We start from the raw sequence: 20,266 nt of genomic DNA, 5'->3' as shown, positions 1-20,266 counted from the left end.
GTGATTGTGTTTGGGTTAGAGGCGGGTTAAGTGGGTTAGGGCGCGGGTTAGGTAAGTGTGCGGTAGTAGTATATTTTGGGTTAGGGGTTAAGTGAGTTAGGGTTAGAGGCCGGGTTAGCTGAGTGTGCGATAGTGATGGACCTTAGGGTAAGGGTTTGGGTTAGGGTTGTAGATAGTTGTGTATGTGAGGTTTAGTGTGGGTTTGTGAGGATTTTGGTGTGCTTGTGTTCTGTGTGTGGTTTTTGGACAGGGATGTGTTTTGTTAGTTGATTGTTGTTATTGTGGTGTGTGCAGCGTATGAGGTTTCGTGTTTGTGGACCATCGGTTATTTGAAATTATATATATATATATATATATATATATATATATATATATATATATATATATATATATATATATATATATATATATATAGGCCTAGCTTCTCTAGTAACACCCTTGAGGGGCTAAGTTAATTTTGGAATTAGTCATTATACAATAAATGCTGATTGCTATTAAAAATGCGCATGCTGATTGACAGACTAACTAGCGTGCTAAGTCAAGCATATACCAACAGAAAAAAGAGTCTGGCCACTGAAGAATCACTGAGCAGCCAGACTTTTCTATTGCCATATTGGACAAATCAATAATATGTGAAAAATCAGCTACGTCCTGCAAAACTAAAACAGAAACGTACTTTATTTCGTCCTATTTTTGCACTGTCTGTAAATATATATTTTTAACACAAACAAACAAGCAGCAATTTTGCACTGTCTGCGTAAAGGTCTATTTTTTTTTTTTTTTTTTTTTTAACACAAACAAGCAGAAAACAGAAATTGTGTTTTCTTCATCACTTCTCCTGCACTGATGCACTGTGCAAGCATGGGAACGTAAATCCCATACAGATGTGCAGCGCATCTGTATAGCAAAGACAACGTAGAAGACGACACAAGCACCCTTATACAAATGCATTATTTAAGGAAGGGAAGAGATTTCTTTCTTAAATAATGCAACTGTAAGATAGCAACAATCTACAACTGTTTATGGGTACATCAGGATTGGATTTATCCAATGGTTAGCTTTGTTTAATCACTCGGGCTTCACCCTTGTGATCAAATAACACACATTGGGTAAATCCCGATACACCCATAAAAAGTCATGGATTACTTAAACTGCATTAATGTCGTTAGCATGATAAATTCTACTAACCAACAGCTCTTCAAATTTATGACCAGTGGAAAACTTTACGTACTAGCCAGTAGTTAAAGAAAAGGACAGACCCTAGAGGAAACCACACAGACACAAGAACTACTAAACCTTTGATGAATGTCATAGAATAGAATTCATGGTCATGCGTATAATGAACAAAGCTAAATGACTAAACCACGGTCATTCTGGATTTAGGATTTATATAGAAAGTAAAGAGAAGACCTCTGCAGACAATTCCTCACACTGGCTCTGCAGGAACTTCAAGGCTAGGAGGTAGCAATCTTCATTTTCACCATTTACCTTCCAGTGAATAACTGTGAATCCATAACAGGCTATTAATAGGTAGATGTGAAGCTATAAGCGAGGATATCATGATGCGCAGTTTCACAACCTTTACAGAAGTCAAGACTCAGTTTTACAGTACAGTGTCTAGATGTATCCACCCCCCACCATCAAAGGGCATACCGAGTATCAGGATGAAGTGTGCATAAAATGGAGAAGTTACTGCCTGTGAATCATCCTGTCCCATACTTTGCTAAGACCACCAAGAAGGGCAATGGTCCAGTAGCCAGTTTGGAAGTCTGTAGGTTAGAATGGTTATGGCCTCCTTCCAACGTTTAACAGTTCTTTCATTTAGGCTTCTGTTCACTAGTTCTTTGACTTAGAGAGGAGTTAACAGTAACACATTAGCCTTTAGCTATAATAAGTTAGCAGCCTGACTTCCAGTTAACAAAATGATTTCAGAAGACACTGTAGCAGAAGGGGGGCATTGGCTACGATAGGTGATTGACCAAATCCTAGTTCAGCAAGTGCTGGCTCACCAAACAGAGTTCACAGAACTGGCAGTTTACTGAAAAACACACCTACAACCCTCTAATATAATCAAAGTCCCCTGTTACTGCTTCACATACCTCGGAGCGGTCCCTGATTTTGCCTCATTATTGTTACCTTGTCTCTTGTATACTCTTATTCAGGTAAATCAATACTTAGTAAAGCCAGACATTAGTATTTCTCACACACCTTTTTTTTTAAAAAGAAAATACATGCCAATGCAAAACTTGCTCTTCTAAGTGAATTGGAGTAATATGTAAAAATTAGCCCTGTTTTTTTTTGGCCTTTGTCCTCATGATTATTTTTGGCTTGGTCGTTGATTCTTAAGCAGTGAAGTTGAAAGCTGTGCTACATTATTGAAAATCAAATAGCACATTTGTAGAAAAATATGGATGTTGAGCTGCACTTCCAGTGCTGTGCACCATCATACTGTCAATTATCATTACTTTTGCTATGCACATTCGTGCACCATCATACTGTCATTTAATTATAGTTATGTGTGCTATACACATCCTAGCAGATTTTTAGGACTGCATTTTAAATAGCATCTACAAAATGTTGAATAAAAAGGTTAACAATTTAGCTGTACGATGGGAAAAGATCAACAAGCTTAAGTGTATTTTGTATTTGTATTAGAAATACTAGCCAGAATTCTGTGATGAGCTGTGCATTTTTACGTTAGAAAAAGAAACGGGCTATATTTAGCCAACGCCATAACCAAACAGCTCAAACCAATACATTTTCTTACAAAGTGAATAAGTCAGATCTGTAGTCTTCCATCATGGCCTAGTTCTGTCCCTTCTACAGGACAAACATTATAATCCTTTCCATCTCCACACAATGTCCGCAAACTGAAGATTAGCACACAACTTTGTGTGTATAACCATGCAAGGTTTGTTTTTTCCCTGTAAAACTTACATAAAATAGCATATATGAGGCACCTACCGTTTCAAAATCCAGACCAAGCCTGTTTGCAAAGGTGTTCATTTGGAAGGGCGTAACAGGTCCTTGACTGTGGAAGCATCTCTCTAAAGCTTGATCCTGGTCTACAGTAAGTGTCGGTGCTGTGATTTGGGGCATGTAGACCATGGACTCTTCAGTGCAGTTTTCATTTTGCAGCAAGGGGTGGACTTCTGGGTTCCCTGTATACAGACCAGAAACATAACCAACATTGACAGAATCAAACTCTCCATGCCATCCTCTGCTTTTACAGTCATACCCATCATTAAACTTGTAAAGGCAAACAGAGTAACAGCATTCCTAACACAAATCCCTCCATGTGCCAGAGAAAACAAAGACGGTAACAGCATTCCTAACACAAATCCCTTCCTTTTCTCTCTTTCTGCATGTATGGCCACATTATTGGAAAAAAACTAGGCAAGAGATCACAGAGAACATATACACTTTTTAAATAGGTATAAAAGCTCTTGCCATCCTTTTTGAACTATTAATAGCGCTTACCTTCCAAATCGTGCACAGCCATACGTGATAGCCTTGGGATAAATTTGTGTCTAGTCGTCCAAAGACTTGCCTCAAAGGTTGATGACAGTAGTACCTTATTTGACTTGTAGTGGCAATATATTTCATGGGCAGTGAAATGCACAGAATTTGAAAACTATCCCTCAAGCAACACTTGTTTAGTTTTGTTAGTGTAGATTTAGCTCCTTCATTTAGTTTTGTTAGTGTAGATTTAGCTCCTTCATGGGTATATGTAGAGACCTTGTTTTGGAAAGAAACGGGTCAAATAAGCTTGGGGTTTTCCTGACTCAATCAAAAAAAAAGATAGACAGAAGCCCACAAGCTACAGAGTAGAAAGTTGAACGATTTATTGCTCAAAAAACAAAAATTAATGTCACCTCAGAGAAGCCAGTAAGCTGCTAATTATAAGCAGATTTTTGTAAGTCTCTGTTAGAAATCTTTTGGGCATTTCCACCTGAGCAATAAGCTTGGGTTTACACATACCAGGAGGCATTTTATTCAATGATGAGTCTGATAGAGAAGACTAGTTGCACTAGGACTTCCTTTGATCTTGAGGATATCTTTTTTTTGGAAATTAACTGTCCCAGAAAGGATTTCCTACCATGGTGGACACTTTATGATCAACTGATGGTGGACACTTGATGATCAACTGACAGCTCTCCTCAAAAGTATGCCAGTCTCTTATTACACTCTGTCTGAAGAAGGGCACCATTTATAATACGAGGCGGCAAGAATTTTTTGCTGAATATTATGCTGTAGTTTTCATTTAGCTTGAGATAATTGGAACATATACAGCATGCTAAAAATTAAGACCATGCTAAAGCTGTATGCTGTATATGTTCGAATTAAGACCATGCTAAAACTGTAACAGTGTGTTTACCTTGCAGACATCAACAATCAGCCACAATTCTAGGACACTGGCTTGGATATCTGATATAAATGCTGAGCAGGATAGGGCCAAACACTGAACCCTGTGCTATTCCAGGAGTTAAAATTTTAAACAGTCTACAAACAATTTGGTAACCATTCAGCAAGCCAACAGGCAACAAAGTTTTATGCTCTCATTTTGCAATATCATCATATGGGATAGTGTCAAAAGTCTTGGCTAAGATAATCAGTGTGCATATAGTGTAACAGCTCTCAGAATTTGAAACTCATGCTTCATTGGTAACTTATAACTAAAATCAAGACTTCTTATAACCTCAAACTCAATCTAATAATCATCTTCCTATTGCCCTACTATCTTATATTTAACTCATGCCTCATAAGGTAACTGACAGATTTCTTTTTCACCCTGTCCTTTTTATACTATTCTAATACAACTACCTTTCAACTCAAATCTCACTGGACACGGTCAACTAATGTAATAAGCCTACCAATGGCATGCGTTTTACTGGAGCTTAAACTCTACAGATGGCATGGGTTTTACTGGAGCTTAAACCCAACCGATGGCATGCATTTTACTGGAGCTTAAACTCTACAGATGGCATGCATTTACAGATGGCATGGGTTTTACTGGAGCTTAAACCCTACCAATGGCATGCATTTTACTGGAGTAACACTACCAATGGCATGCATTTTACTGGAGCTTAAACCCTATCAAAGGCATGCATTTTACTGGAGCTTAAATCCTAATAATGGCATACGTTTTACTGGAGCTTAAATCCTACCAATGGCATACGTTTTACTGGAGCTTAATTTCACAATTATTCATTTCCTATAGTTTTATACTGTAATTCTGATAAGGTCAGGGTATTAGGTTGGGGTATTATATATCTAAATACAAACTGTAATATAACTTCCATGCAAAATTGTATAAGAAATGCAATCCTGACTATATAATTTTGCTGGGGGGTTTCTCCCCAGACCTACACTGAAAAGTGACTTTCAGACCTCAGTCAACAAAGAGAAAATAACTAAAATTAAAAAAATACGCAGGTTTACAACATAAGACGTGTCACTCACGAAATCAAACTGATTGGAATCTAAGTTGCCATTGCCCAACTTCAGTTCTGTTATGGGATGTTCCAGGACTATGCATAAAAGGCTGGGGAGGTTGGCCACAAAAATATTTCAGTCTTACTTGCTGGTTTCTCTTTCTGTCTCGTATATTGGAAAATTAGTTTGGTGTTCCGGATGTGGAGACAGAACCCAGAGTCAATGGCAAGTGTGCTGCCTACACAGTCACGGACAAAGGCAAATATACTACCTATTGAGTTTCTGACACTGCAATCCAAAGCACCTGGTCTGAGAACAGAACCCACAGCCTTCTGGTCATCCACCAGCAAATGTTAATATTGAGCCACTGGCTATAAATACTTTCAACCATTAAGAAGCAAGAAAAAAAAAAACATTCATAGCCTCAACAAAGAGATGCATTTCTGGATTATTTTTATTTATATTATTATTTTTATTTATATTATTATTATTTTTATTTATATTATTATTATTTTTATTTTTATTATTATTATTATTATTACTATTATTATTCAACAAAAAATAACATATTAAGGGAAAAGAAAATGGAATAATGGATACTTGGTCTCTACTTAAAGTTGCTGTCATTATTTGCAATCCATTGCAGAAAAGAGTCCAAGCACGTGAGATAGCAAATCAGGAGGAGCAGGAGGTATGAGGTTTGTGGTGGTTTCTTTTTCATTATTTCTCTGCAAGAATGAGCTAAGAAGGTCTTTCAGCATTAAGGGTCACTCCTCAGTGGGTGCCCAAGCAAATCTACACATAATGCTACTATGTACCCAGAGATGCATGAAATGGTTAGCGAACTAGACCCAAGAACAACCCTTGTAGAATGCCAAAGTAAAAGGGGAAGTGATAGAAAAGATGCAATTAGAGCAAATCAAGGCTGTTGATGTTGCTACTGGACAGAGTCAGAATTGGAAATCATCAAGACCATTGGTGTTGCTAATGGACAGAGTCCCTTAATGGGTTTATTTGTACATGAAGCTCGTCTGATAAGACAAAAAGTGGCGGTCATGATGCTATCACCAAGATTAAAACCATGCGGCCGACTTTTGAAGGAGGTAGTTAGAGATGTTCCCCAAAGCAGTGCTGGATCACAGCTTGGATCAGCTTGGCACTATGGCCAAAAGAAAGCAAGGGTGAATAACATTGAAGCAAAGCTGACTTGCTTAGGAAAAGAGATTATGCACTTCTATATTTATGAGAAATTACCAATGTAAAAACAACATTTAAAATGGGGAGGGTTGGGCAGTAGCTGTATCAAAGAAAGAGTAAATTCCATTAGCTTCAGGTCTACCAGGAGATTTGATGTTTCCTGAGAAGGTAGACGGCTACCTTAGATTGATGCCAGAAAAGCTTGCGCTATGATTTGAGCATATCTACCAGAGAAGCATAAAGAGTTGTTAATAAGAGCTAGAAACAGTTATAAGTGACAGTTAAAAAAAATAAAAAATCTGATCGACATTACAGTGAAACGCTGATCTTGGGAAATTATCTGTAGGGAAAGATATTCAGACTTTTCAATTGTATTCAAGTGTGAAGTACAAAGCTGTCAGAATAGTTTCTATCAACTGAGAGAACAAATGCTCGAGAGGATATCTAAACCACATCTGAGCTTATATTTTATCATCTATACAGGCTTTTACTCCAAGTATTCCAAAATTATCAGAGTGATACAAGCATGGGTAATATTAAAGTGCATATTCCCAACAAAGACACCCAATGTTCTCTTTTATGACAATGGTCCACAACAAACATCAATTCAGCAGATTATGCAGACTGTGAACTGAAACATAAAATATGGTAGTGTCCCTAATGTAAAATGTGCTAGTGTCCCTGACGTCCATCACAGACAGCATGCCCCTTTTTCTTGTACAGCTGATTTGAAGGACCCTAATAGCGCCCCTAAATAATGGCCCATCTTAGATGATACTCACCTTTGGTGAAAAAGGAAAGAAATGATCATTGTATGACAAGAGTTCATAGGTCTTTACTAGGCTAATGACCACAAGGGCCTTTTTAAGGATAGTCATGCATCTCAAATCTCTGACAAGTTCTGTTACCCTTGATGACGAGCCTGGGAGATGAACCATTTACAGGTTACCCATGTCCAGGTGTCAAACCAGGGATTACATTCTGGTTTCCCACCCAATTGTCCAAGTTGCACTTGAATTGGGTTAGGAAGGAATTCTGCTTCACATGGATGGGGAGCCCGTTTCATAGATGGGGTAGTCTCTGCAATATATACTGACCTCTCCAGCAGGTCCTATTTATATCACAGGCGAGGTCTTTAGAATGGGTAATTCTGGTGCAGTTTGTTTTGTGGATATGCAGGTGGTCCAGAGTGGGGTCTGAATGTCATGTATGCCAGGTGTAGATCCCCCCCTCAAAAGCCTGTAAGAATACAGGGATAGGGCCTGACTGCCTTAACACCCTGTACTCTTTTACTGAGGAACCTCTGTGGATGCACCAATTGTTGGATATGCCTGGTTAGGTACATACCAAAGCCATTGCACTCCATGATAGAATTCGGAACAATAACTTCCTTGGACTTGGATGCCATATCTTGGTTTATAAGTTGCACACCACCACTGTAGACATGATCAAAGGCTAGATTACTATTTGTGTATGTGTGTGTGTCCCTAAGTTCCCGAGTACTGGGTCACATCTAAGGGGTGTGTTGTCAATATGATAGTTACCAGGGATGGATGACTTCCCAAAGTATACCATTATGCATTTCTTGGCATTTAGTTTAGTCCACGGCTCTGGCACCAGTTGTTCGTCTGTATCAGCCCCTCCTGTAGAACATTTGTGTCAGTGGGAGATTCAATGACAGCTCCTAATTTGCAATAATCTGCAAATTTAGTCAGAGACCATGACCATTGGCATTGACTTCTGAGAAGTAAATGCCAAAAAGGAGCGGTCCAAGGACTGATCCCTGACGGACTCCACTTGTGATTGGCCTCTTTGTAGAGGTTGACTCCCCAATTCTAACTTCCTGGGACTTGTCTGTGAGCCAGTTGGCTATCCGCTGGGTGGCATATGGGTTTGTACTTAACCTCTTGATGTCAACAATGCCCAAGTGGGGTATTGTGTCAAATGCCTTGGTCAGGTCAAAGTAGGCAGTATGAATGATTTTGCCCTTATCCATTGCTTTGGTGACCTTTTCAAAGAAATCCACCCAGCTGAGTAGGCATGATCAGCCCTTGATGAATCCAAACTGGGTTGGGTCCAGTGTCTGGAAATTTACTATAGCTCTATTGATCATCTCCATGATAATTCTTTCCATGGCTTTACATACAAGACTAGTGAGACACATGTAGTTTCCAGTGTCTGTAGATGGCCCACCTTTGTGCAGAGGGATGACTGTTGCCTTTCTCCATCCATGAGGCACAAAGGCTGTTTGGAGGTTACAGTTAAATAATAATTCCAGAGGCCCCGATAGGTCATGTTTCATGCTATTTAGAAGGCATCATGGGAAACTGGCTGGGTCCATTAATGTAGTGTTATTGGTCTTAGAGAAAGCATTAAGGACCTGATCCCTAGTGATAGTGGGGGGAGGGGAAGTTATATTTGATATTTCCTGAGGAAAAGGATGAGGGGGAAAAGAGGAGTAAAGTTGGAGCCGAATTCATCAGCAAGGAGGTTTGCTACATCTTCTGGTTCAGTATAGGTGGCTCCATTTACAATGAGCTCTGCAAACAATTGTGTATTGCCTTTGAGATTGCAGACCTAGCTAAAGAATGCCTTGTGGTTAAAACTTCTCATATTTGTCTTTGGTAGACTTTCCTCAAGAGTTGTTAGCTTAACGAGAGAGTGGTTTTATCCTGCTGGGTGCTGCACCTCATAATGTTTACCATGATTTTCTTCCTCTGTTATACAGATTATTGATTTTGTGATTTCTCCAGGGGGAATAGTTTTGAGTTAGTTTTATACTTCTTCCTGAAGGGTACAGCTATCTTTATGCAGCTATTAACGTGCTTGTACAGGGTTTCTGTGTATAGTTCTGCATAGGCAGAAGTGTTCTTAGAATTTAAGGGGACTTGAAATTTTTCCAGGTTCTCACTTATAGCAAGAGGTTAGCCTTAGAATAGTTCCTGAATATTACAGGTTTGGCAGGGGGTCCAGGTTTTGTTTTTACTTCAAAAGGAGACCATTTTGTGGTCTGATCGTACCAGGGAAGGCATTACAGTAGGGGATGTGCAGATGTCTCCCATATTAATGGGGACCAGATCCAGTATGATTGCACCCCTGGTTGCTGTATTGATTACCTGGTCCAGGTAGTTTGCATTTACAAAATCCAGGAATCTCTGTGCATGTATGTTTGGTGTCATACGATTCCCAGTTAATAGTGGTGTAATTAAAGTCACCCATGAATATGGTGTTGGGTTGGATGGTTGGTGTTTCTAATAAGTTTAGATACATGGCATGGGTTTCCTGGGTCATATAGGGGAACATATAGCTTACAAGGAAGTGGCATTGGATTTTACCTATGGCAATTTGAACAGGATGCATTTTCCCGTTTGTCCAGCCTTGAAGTATATTTTTGATATAAATGGAGACACCTCCACCTTTGGTCCCTGCCTGTGAAAGAGCTGGACCAAGTGTGTGGAAGGCATCATAACCTTGCACTGTTAGTGTGCTCTCCATGGCTTTAAACCATGTCTCAGTGATCACACAGATCAGATGGGAATAAACTGACCCCTAAACTCATCTGTCAAGGTTCTTTTATAGCTATTCATGTACCACATAGTATATGTGGTATACAAGTTCACACTCAAGCAGACCATCAGGATTCATAATGTGTGAAGTGAGACGAAAGTGTTCTACAATATCTGCTGCCTCATATCTCTTTATAAAATCAAACAGTCTCCATGGATTAAAACAACCATTAACATTGCAGTTCTGTTCCTTTAGAAGCAACATTTATAGAAAATGTGTATTTTTTGAATGTTATTAACAATAGTGGTTGTTCTTCCTGCTGTGAAGAGTTCTGGCCTGGCTTAAAAATTATGGTATTTAGAGTGGAACCACAAAAATCAGGCATCTGTGCACCTCCCCAAGAACAATAAAGGCCAAAAACTAGGAAATAGAATTCCTTTAAATTTTACAAAAGCTAGGGAAATGTGCATCCATTAAGAAAATTTTGTTAAGTGAGACGCACAATGGCTTATTTCCTTCTGTTCTTATAGGGAGGACAAACCATGAACTGGGACTTGCACTAGTGTATTTATTTCCAACTAAAAATATCTATTCCAATGTTCACCTGATGGCATTACTCTCCTGTTAGTATTTTTTGTTGTTTAATTGTATAATCAAGTTCAGATCCTCACAACCTCAAGTATTTTATAATACGGACCTGTCCATTAACATGTACTACTTTAAAGTTCTTGTAAAATCTTAATCAATATTTGAGGAATGCTATTGATCCGTCTTAGCCTCCATCACTCCCTCCTTTGTCTTCAATCTTTCCCGTCATCACATTACGTGGCAAAAGCATTTGAATTTCACTTTTACTATCACACCTTCCAGTGAACATTATGGTACTAGTACTGACTAATTTGATCTTTGTCCATTTTTGGTTCCCCCAGCTAACCTTAAGCTGCTCCAAATGCCACTCATCTGGTCTACCAAACCCACCTACCCCCCCCCCATTCCCATGTCCATTTTCAGGGCCAGTGAGAAGATTCAGGCAACCAGAGTTTGAATCATACTGAGGGAGTGGTTTCCCCTTTACAAGCTTTGCAATCATTCCCTTGACAACCCATAGATGGGGCATGCAGTGAGTGGCTCATTGGTCCAGGGGTAGGATTCTCACTTAAGAGGTCCTGCATCGATATCCTGGAATAATCATTTGGTGGCTGTTGGACAGGACAGTTGGCATAATAGTTAAGGTGGTTACCTTACAGACACAAAGTGGAGTTTGATTCTCACATGGGGTAATTGGCTAGGCTTAAAATGGCCCACAAGGGCAGTTAGGATAACCAAGTCCATATCCAAAAAGAAGACACTGGCAAGCAGGAGTCCCTCGAGGCTCTATGCTGGGCCCACTCATTTTTGGCACCTACTTGTCAAGGCCAACATCTGGGGCCTCTGGATGACCAAGTTTGCAGATGATTGCAAGCTATGTGCATTCACAGGATCCCCTAAGATACAAATATCCTTTAAGTAGGGCTGAAATAGCTGGTATTGGAACCATGGTCTGAAACTCATTACCAGGAAATGCACATAATAGTATCCTTTGGGAAGCTGGCCACCTCTGGAAACTATATCATTGATAACTCAGATAACCAAGATTAGTCAGGGAATTGGGGACACCTGTAGACAGTGATCTAGCATTTGACCATTATGTGTCTACAGTAGTAAGGAAATCATTCTAGGTTGCTCAACTTATAAGCAAGGGTATGGCATCTATATCCAAGAAGTCCACTGTATTCAGCTCTTATTAGAACCAATCATAGAGTACAATGCCCCCCCCTGTGTTATGTAGCTGACCAGGCACATGCAACAATTGGAACATGCTTAGAGGTTTTCAATAAAAAGGATTCAGGGTGTAAACAAACTCCTACATGGACCGGCTCAAAGCCCAATCCAAAGTGTTTAGGATGATCTATATCGGACATACAGTCATTCTTGGATCCTGTTTTGATGGCTCTTGTATAGCCACAAAACAAATAGTATTAAAGATACTTGATCCAACGACTTGCTTGCGACATAAATAGGACCCATGTGTCCCATCCATGTGAAGCAGAACCCTTCTCTAAACCAAAGTGCAGTTTGGACCAGTGGATAAGGAAATCAGAAATTTAAAACTAATGTGCCACCTATGTCCTTAAAAGGACAGAGGTAGCCTGCAAATGGTTGACAACCCAAATTGTAGCCAGCATATACCCATAAATGTAATCTTAAGGGCCATAAACATAATGTATATTTGGAATGAATGGCTAGGCTTAAAAAGGCCTTTATGTTCATTGGCCTAGTATATACTTGCCTATAGGTTCATAGGTAGGTACTAGCCTATTGTCCCTAGGGTCTATACAAGCCTAGCCAAAAGGTACCCTGGCTTTCACCACCCAAGAAAATTATTTTCCTGTGCCACTGTTGAGCAGAGCCACAGAAGTGATCCCCAGGGCAAATTTCCCATCTCCTATCCAGTCATCAAGATCTTTCTTGGAGTGCTAATGAGGAGCTTTGTTTGATATAGATAGGTAGTTTGTTCCAGAGTATGGGAACTCTCTGGGACAGGAATCTATCCCTCCAGCATGTTCTGTTTATTGTGGTGACAAGGTTTAGGTCCCTAAAGCGTGTAGCTGGTAGGGATTGGAATTTCTTTAAGTGGAGCATGTCTAAAAGCTCTGGGTTTGACATAGCTGTGTGTGCTAGGCAGAGATCGCCTGTGAGTAGGTGATATGCGATGGGAGTAAAGCTGCAGTTTTTTTGAGACCGTCTACATAGGGCATCTGTCGGTAAGCCTCTTTGTGAGGTATTTCTGCGGCCTTTCCAGTTTTTGTAGATGGTCTTGTGAGGTACATACCAAAAGGGGCATTGCACTCTATAATGGGTCTAATGAGTGACTAGTAGAGAGAACAAGGACGTCTTTTTCCTGGATGAGAAACCTTTTGTGATGAGGTGTGCAACAAGGATTTCCTGACTACTGTGGCGATGTGATTATCAAAAGGAGAGACTACTGTCCACCTGTGTCCCAAAGTCTCTTATCACACTTTCGGTGTTAAGTAGACTACTGCCTATGTGGTAGTTTATGGGTACAGAGTTTTTACCAAAAGGGATGACAATGCACTTTTTGGCATTGAGCTTGAGGCCATGGCTTTGACACCAGGCATCTGTCTCAGTGAGGCCCTTTTGTAGGATGCCCACATTGTTAGAGTTTCGATTATGGCTCCTAGTTTGCAGTCATCTGTGAACTTCATTAGCCAAAGACCTTCTGTGTAACAGGAGAGGACACAGGACTGAACCTTGTGGTACTCCACTTGTCACTGGACTGAAGTTGGATTTGGAGTCTGCTACTTTCACAGTGTGGGTTCTGTCAGTGTGCCAGTTGGCAACCCATCTTGTGACATAGGGATTTATACCTACCCTCATCTACAGCTTTGGTGACTGCTTCAAAGAAGTCTATCAGGTTTAGGAGACATGATCTGCCTTTTACACCGAACTAGGTGGGGTCCTGAGTTTGGAGATTACCAATGTCATTGTTTATAAGTTCCATGATGATACATTCCATAGCCTTGCAGACCAGGCTCATTAGGCTAATGGGGTGGTAGTTTCCAGGGTCTGTGGTGGCTCCCCCTTTGTGGAGTGGGATAACCATCGCTGTGCACCATTCAGTGGGCACATAGCCTGAGGTGAGGCTATGCTTGAATATGGTACTTAGGTGCCAGTTTGTGTTCTGTAGTTCATGTAGAACAAAGCCTGGGACATTGTCAGGTCCCATGGATGCTGTGTTCTTGGCTTTGGAGAATGTGTTTTTTACCTGTGCAGCCATGATTACAGGAACTTTGCATTCTTCTGGTGTAGAGATGGGCCCTTTAGGGGATGCCAGTTAGCACTGAACCTATCTGCCAGGATGTTGGCAATATCAGTTGGTTCTGTATATTTAGTGCCATTGTGCTGCAACTCAGAGCAGATCTCAGTGTTGCCATTGAGATTCTTGACCTAGCTATAGAATGCTTTGCTTTGTGGTTGTCTTTAGAGTCAGTGGCGATTTTGTTTTCTTAACTAGCTTTGGGAGGATTTTAGGAGGGATCTCAGCTTCTTACTGAAGCTGACTAGGGAGTTTCTCCAATCATGGGATTTTACTCTTTTTTGCAACAGTTTCTTTCTTCTGTTGTAGAGTTTATGGCAGGGGACCACCAGATTGACTTCCTTTTTTTGGAAGATAGCATCCTGGTTCTGTTAGGGATTGCACAATCCATGCACTCATGTAAGTGCTTATAAAGTGCATTTGTGTAGGATTCAGCAGTCATACCTCTATTGTCCATCAGCATGGGTGTCATGAAGTTTTCCACTTCTGTCTTAAGAGTGAAGTTTGCTTTGGAGACATTTTTTATTGTGGTTTCCCTAATGGGGGGGTAGGGAGGGATGTGGATGTCATGGGGATTAGCTTGTGGTCGGATCTGACCAACGAGGAATTGACCTCTGGTGTGGAGCACCGGTTGCCCATGTTGGTAACAACCAGGTCTAAGATATTGCTGCCCCCAGTGGGGATGTGGATAAGTTGATCCAAGGCATTGGCATTTATGAATTCCAGAAAACATTGAGCACAAGAATTGGTACATGTAGTAGTTTTCCCAGTTAATTGTGTGGGGTAGTTGAAAATCGCCCATTATTAGGGTGTTGAACCTGAATATTTTCCAGTGTATCAAGAAATGAGGAGTGGAGATCCTGGGGCATGGTGGGGGATCTGTAGCAAGCTAAAATTTGGATTGCGGTCTTGTCCAGAGTTAGTTGCACTTGGATAATCTCGGATGCATTATGCTGAGCAACTAGCCTGGAGGTGTGGATATCCTTAAATGAATATGGGCATGCCTCCACCTTTAGTGTTGGTGCAGGTTAGGTGGCCGAAAGGTGTGGTATGAATTATAGCCTGGTAATGCAGCGGTACTCTCTGGAGCCTTGAACCAGGTCTCTGTCACTGCACAGATGTCAATGTTCTCCATTTTAAGGAGTGCCTCGAGTGAGTGCATTTTGAGGTTTAGACTTCTAGCATCGAGTAGCAATACCCTCAGATTCTTCTTGCTTGTACCTGTTATGGTGGTGAATTTGTCATTTGAACCTTGCCTAAAAAAGGCACTATGGGGTGGCTAGAGCCTTAGCCAGTATCTGGAATCCTAGGGGCAACAGGTGCAGGCCATCTCTGGCAAAGCATCATGGTTTATCGATCATGTCATCCCAGGCAGACAGATACTGGATCCCCTTAGAATGACACCAGAAGCTTAGCTAATTGTTTAAGTCAATCATTTTGTCTTTGTACTGTGGTATAAATTCTGGGTGATGGCAGGATGCTACTCAGGGCTAGGGTCATACCTGCCTGGGCTACAAGATTGGACAGCTCCTCCATGTCCCTTTTCATGTACATCTCAGGTCATTCATTCACACCAACATGGACAATGGCAGAGTCATATTTGTACTTGTTGTGGAGTGACCTGAATGCATGCATTATGTGGTAGATCCTGGCACCCGACAGGCAGCTGACAGTAACTATAGAGTCACCTATGACCAGAGTGTTGAGTACGTTGTTATGTCTTATGGGCTGTGGTCAAGTGGCACACTGAGTTTGTGGGCGGTGTGTCATTTGGGTTGTGTTAGGGGTGGAGGTTGCTTGTGTTTCTGCTTTGGAGGTCCCTGTTGCTTGGGCAAGTTTGCTTTGGAGGTCCCTGTTGCTTGGGCAGGTTATGAGCATTAGCCCTGCAGATTTCCACATCTCTATAAGGAATTGATGTGGATAGGACTGCCCTGCCTCTCTCTACAGGAGATATAAAGCGATATGCCCTCAGTCTCCACCAGGGAATTTAACCAGCATACATTCTTCCTGAAGGAGCTGCACTCCCTCCTCCCTCAAGATGAGCTCTTTGGTCCACTCTGACTGTGCTATCATGTGCCAAAGATGCTGTTTGAACTTGGGATGTCTGTGCCATAAGAGATTTATTCAGCAATACCATCAGTGCAGGCACCAATTGGACCTTCTTGCAGCCCATAGAATTTTCGAGTTTTCCCCCAAACCATAGCTTAACGCAGTGATATTTTGATATACAGGCTTAATTATAACCTACGTTTTACAGCCATATGTTAGCATGGGAAACAATACCTTTAACTATAACATTCTTGGTTGACCTGTCTTTCCTCCTTAAAACCCCATACAGAATTGCATTAGCTTTCCTTCCAAAAGGCAGGTGTCTTAATTTCAGGACTGCAAAAAGACAGTAAAATCAACGAAGCACTGATCTAGTATCCCAACCCACAGCCTCAACTGTCTATAGGACAAAGTAAAAGATTAAGAATATGGATAACTTCAGAATGTTGGATCCTTGCCACAACTTAGAAAAACTTAGCAAAAAATAAACAAACTCCTCTTTCCAAAGGGAAAAAAAAAAATTTAAGGAGGTCTTTATTCAATGAGCATTCTTATCTGATACTTGGCTGCAATCATCATCTTCTGAAATCTTTGAGGACAGGAAAAAAATATCACTCCTTCCACGTATTCAGTTTTTTCACCTTCATCAGCAGGCTGTATCACTGCTGTGGTTATTTCACCTGGACACTAATTCTATAATCTGATTTATACATCGTAGGATTTGACATTGTCTATTTATCATATAAATCAAGTAGGGTAAAAATATGCAGATTTGTTGCCCTTTTCCAATTTTGAAACCAGTATTCCTTCTGTTGTGTTTTTGCTGCGAGATGAATTCCCCATTTCTCTAAAGAATGTGCCAATATTTGTCGTGATCTGCAAAAGTCAAAGCAGATTTAAGTACCTTTCTAGTCTCTCGTCTTTGTTATCCAAATAATGTTGGCTAGTTTATCTCTGGTGCCTTTGCCTGCTCTAAACATGTTTGCACATCAGGCAGCTCTCAGTCCATATATTGCTGCAGCCTAGCTTACAAGACCATGACTATTACCTTTATACATGTTAAACGGGTACCATTGTGCAAATGGCATTTTTGATGTTCTCAGTATTTTTTTTTAGCATTGCCCTTTTTAGGGGACTAGAATATAAAAAAGTGAACTTTTCCAACCCCAACAGCCACTATTGTGTTTTCCAAAATTGCTGACAAATTCCAAGCAACACTATCATTTTGCAGGATTTTAAAAATTCAGATGGAATTCCATCACTTCCTGCAGACTTGTCATTAGTAAGGCTTTGTAGAAATTTAACTTCACACTTCAGGATGTCTTGCCCTAGATCAGAGAACATACCATTGGATGGGTCAAGTGACTGTGACTTGTATATAGTCCTATATAAATTCCTGCCATCTCTTCTTAACAACTTCTGCTGTCGATAGGTCCTTCCCATTTTTTTATTTGAAAATTTCACCGATCTTCGAAGAGCTCATGTCTTTCCATTCTATTATCTTCTTCCAGTTCTTTGCACTGCCCATTTAAATATACCATCTTTTCTCTTCTTGCCATTCTTTGAAACTCTGCATTCACTGACATTATGTCCTTCTCTCAACAGTCTTTTGGTTTCCTCCTTTCCTCTTCCAATTCTAGAGCCTCCATTGACAGCCATTTTGACTTCTGTCTCTTCTGCTGCATAGCTTCATAGGTTACTAGGCTAATGGCCTTAGAGCCTTTACAATCCTAGCCATGTTATACTCATGTTCCCTAACTAACCTTGGTTAGATGGTCATTATTCACATAGCAAGTCTATGATCAGCACTGACTACCCCTGTCCAGGAGGCATATAGGTGCCACCCCAGGGGTGATTTTATGGTCTCCCATCCAGTTGTCTAGGTTGCACTTAAATATGGCCATTGAGGAGCTCTGCTTCATGCAAACTGGGAGTTTATTCCAGAGGATCAGCAATCTCCGAGATAAATCTCTCTCTCCAGCATGTTCTGGTAATTGCTAGGCATAGAGACAATTAAGGAGCTTAGCCCACATTTTTAATTGTTTGACTAAGTGACTTCCAGGGGTCACACTGCAGGCAAATGAATGTAGAAAGATGCAAACCCTGTACTCTGGGTGGAGGAAGTAACTCATTAGCAAGTTTGGTCCTCTGCACTAACTTGATCACACATTTTGTTTTCATTAGAAAATATTATTTTTCAGACTGTTTTATTGTTTTGTCCCTCTGGCAAGTATACAGTTTCGACTAGATAACACAATTTGCATTATGTTAGTCTCTCACATTTCCTTAAATATATATACTAACCTACTGCAAATTAATGCATTTTCAAAGGAACTACAACTGATTCAAATTTTTAGTTAATATAGTTAATAGCTTTCCTCAGAGAACTCTGCCTACTTAGTACTCCCAAGTCCAATCAATACAACTTCAACCAAATGCCAAACAAGAGAGACAGGCTTTCTTTTCCAGCCATTGCCTCTGATTTTAAGCATTTTATCATTGAAATTATATTCTCTCCTTTGCATTAAACTTTTAAAACTGAAAGGACACTTGTGTTATTCAATATATTTTAATCTGCCTTGAACTGTGGTATTTTGTTTGCTATGTGCAGTTTGCTTTGAACTTCTTAGCACATCCTATTTTACGATAACATCTGTTACCTTAACTTTATCTTTCACAACATGTAAGATATCATAACTGTTATTGTTTATGCCATACAAATATAGAATTCCACTTTCTTCTAAATTTTGAAATACTTTAGCATTGTGCTCTTCATAATGTATTTTGCTCACTTTTTTGCATTGTGTTCTGTGTCATGTGTTGACGTATTGCATTATTTGTCACACGTTAATTGCATTTATATTTCAATGTACCTGCATAGTTTGTATGTACATAATGACTGTGTACAAGTTAAGTTACCTTTTACCATCACCTCCTCCAATAATACTGAAATAGAAGTTGTAACCAACACCAAACGAAGCTCCCGTACTCATCAACTTGCATTCCACCTCACTGTCCTCATTAGACCAGTGTTAAAACAAAATAGCCAAATTCATCTCAAGCCACAGCTACTGAACTCACCACTGGATATCTCCAAAACAACTTCAGTGGCTTGAGCTAAGATACTCCCTAACTCATTCACAATTAATGACCACCCACAAATTCCTATACCTCACTGAAAATTGTCCAAGCCTAAGCACCATGCTCCAGCAGTATAACCCTAAGAGATCAAAACAAGCTGTTACTAACTGCAAGCAAGTTGTGAACTCCGCTGGAGACTCGCTGTACTTTTTCCTATAATGCAAAAATTTGGAACTCTATACCCAAAGCTCTTAGACAAACTGAAAATGCTAAATCATTCTAGAATCAGCTAAAGCAATATCTATCGGATACATGGCTATGCTCGTACTGTACTCCTGGCTAAGTCCTTACCCTAACTCTACCTACAACTTCTTACAACTCATTCATGCCCTTTTCTCTACCCTGCTCTAATCCCCCTTTATCAGACTCTACCTAACTCTCCTTATCAGCTCTGCCAGTTCTAAGCTTGTTTCCCACCTTTTCTGTAACTAGTCTAGTCCAGATACAGATTTGTATAAGTTTGAACCCATCCCCGACCTTTTTGTGTTTGAGGGAAGCCTTATAGCTTATCAGTGGGAGTAGTAAGCACTAGGAAGCCTATCTACCACAAGAGGAGTAGTTTCTGGTCCATAAATTGTAGTTTATTGGCTGCTTGGGCAGTTTTTCCATCCCTTTCAACTTTCTGGTTTAAAAGCCTGTGTTTGCATACCGCGCAATAGCGCTCAGCTGAGGTAAACTATTACCAGTGCAAAAAGTCTGCTCTTCAATTTTTCCATTAAAACATGCTTGTTTTTACTTCTTGCACTTCAATTAGCTTAATCGGCTAGCACTTGGCTTTTGTAGCATTTATTGTAGCACACTTGTTCCTACTCAGTAACAGCACCAGTACTTATTATGACCACCTCTCCTGGTTTGATTGTAGGGCAATTTCCTGTGCCATCTACTGCTAACCTGGTGCACTTGGGCATTCTGAGACAGTGTGGCAACTGTCTAATGTACACAGACAACCCACTCCTCTTACCAAGACTCATACATGCGAGTGATGCACTAACTGGAAGCATTGCACGCTCCAACCAAGACCAGACTAGAAGCATTGCACGCTCCAACCAAGACCAGACT

General features: G+C 40.3%; 1 protein-coding gene across 2 annotated transcripts in view; it reads right to left on the bottom strand.

Annotated features, from left to right (window-relative positions):
• The window catches only part of LOC122808684, a 91,739-nt gene that overhangs the window by 29,708 nt on the left and 41,765 nt on the right, over nucleotides 1–20,266 (bottom strand). For both annotated transcript variants that reach the window (XM_044079665.1, XM_044079664.1), the window contains exon 5: nucleotides 2,965–3,161. In XM_044079665.1, the coding sequence (XP_043935600.1) occupies nucleotides 2,965–3,161 (197 nt within the window). The remainder of the gene's footprint in view (nucleotides 1–2,964; nucleotides 3,162–20,266) is intronic.

Source organism: Protopterus annectens, chromosome 8.part0 (genome assembly GCF_019279795.1).
Source record: "Protopterus annectens isolate FY-2018-M chromosome 8.part0, PAN1.0, whole genome shotgun sequence".
In the NCBI taxonomy this organism is placed as follows: domain Eukaryota; kingdom Metazoa; phylum Chordata; order Ceratodontiformes; family Protopteridae; genus Protopterus; species Protopterus annectens.
This window is presented reverse-complemented; position numbering and strand designations above follow the sequence as displayed.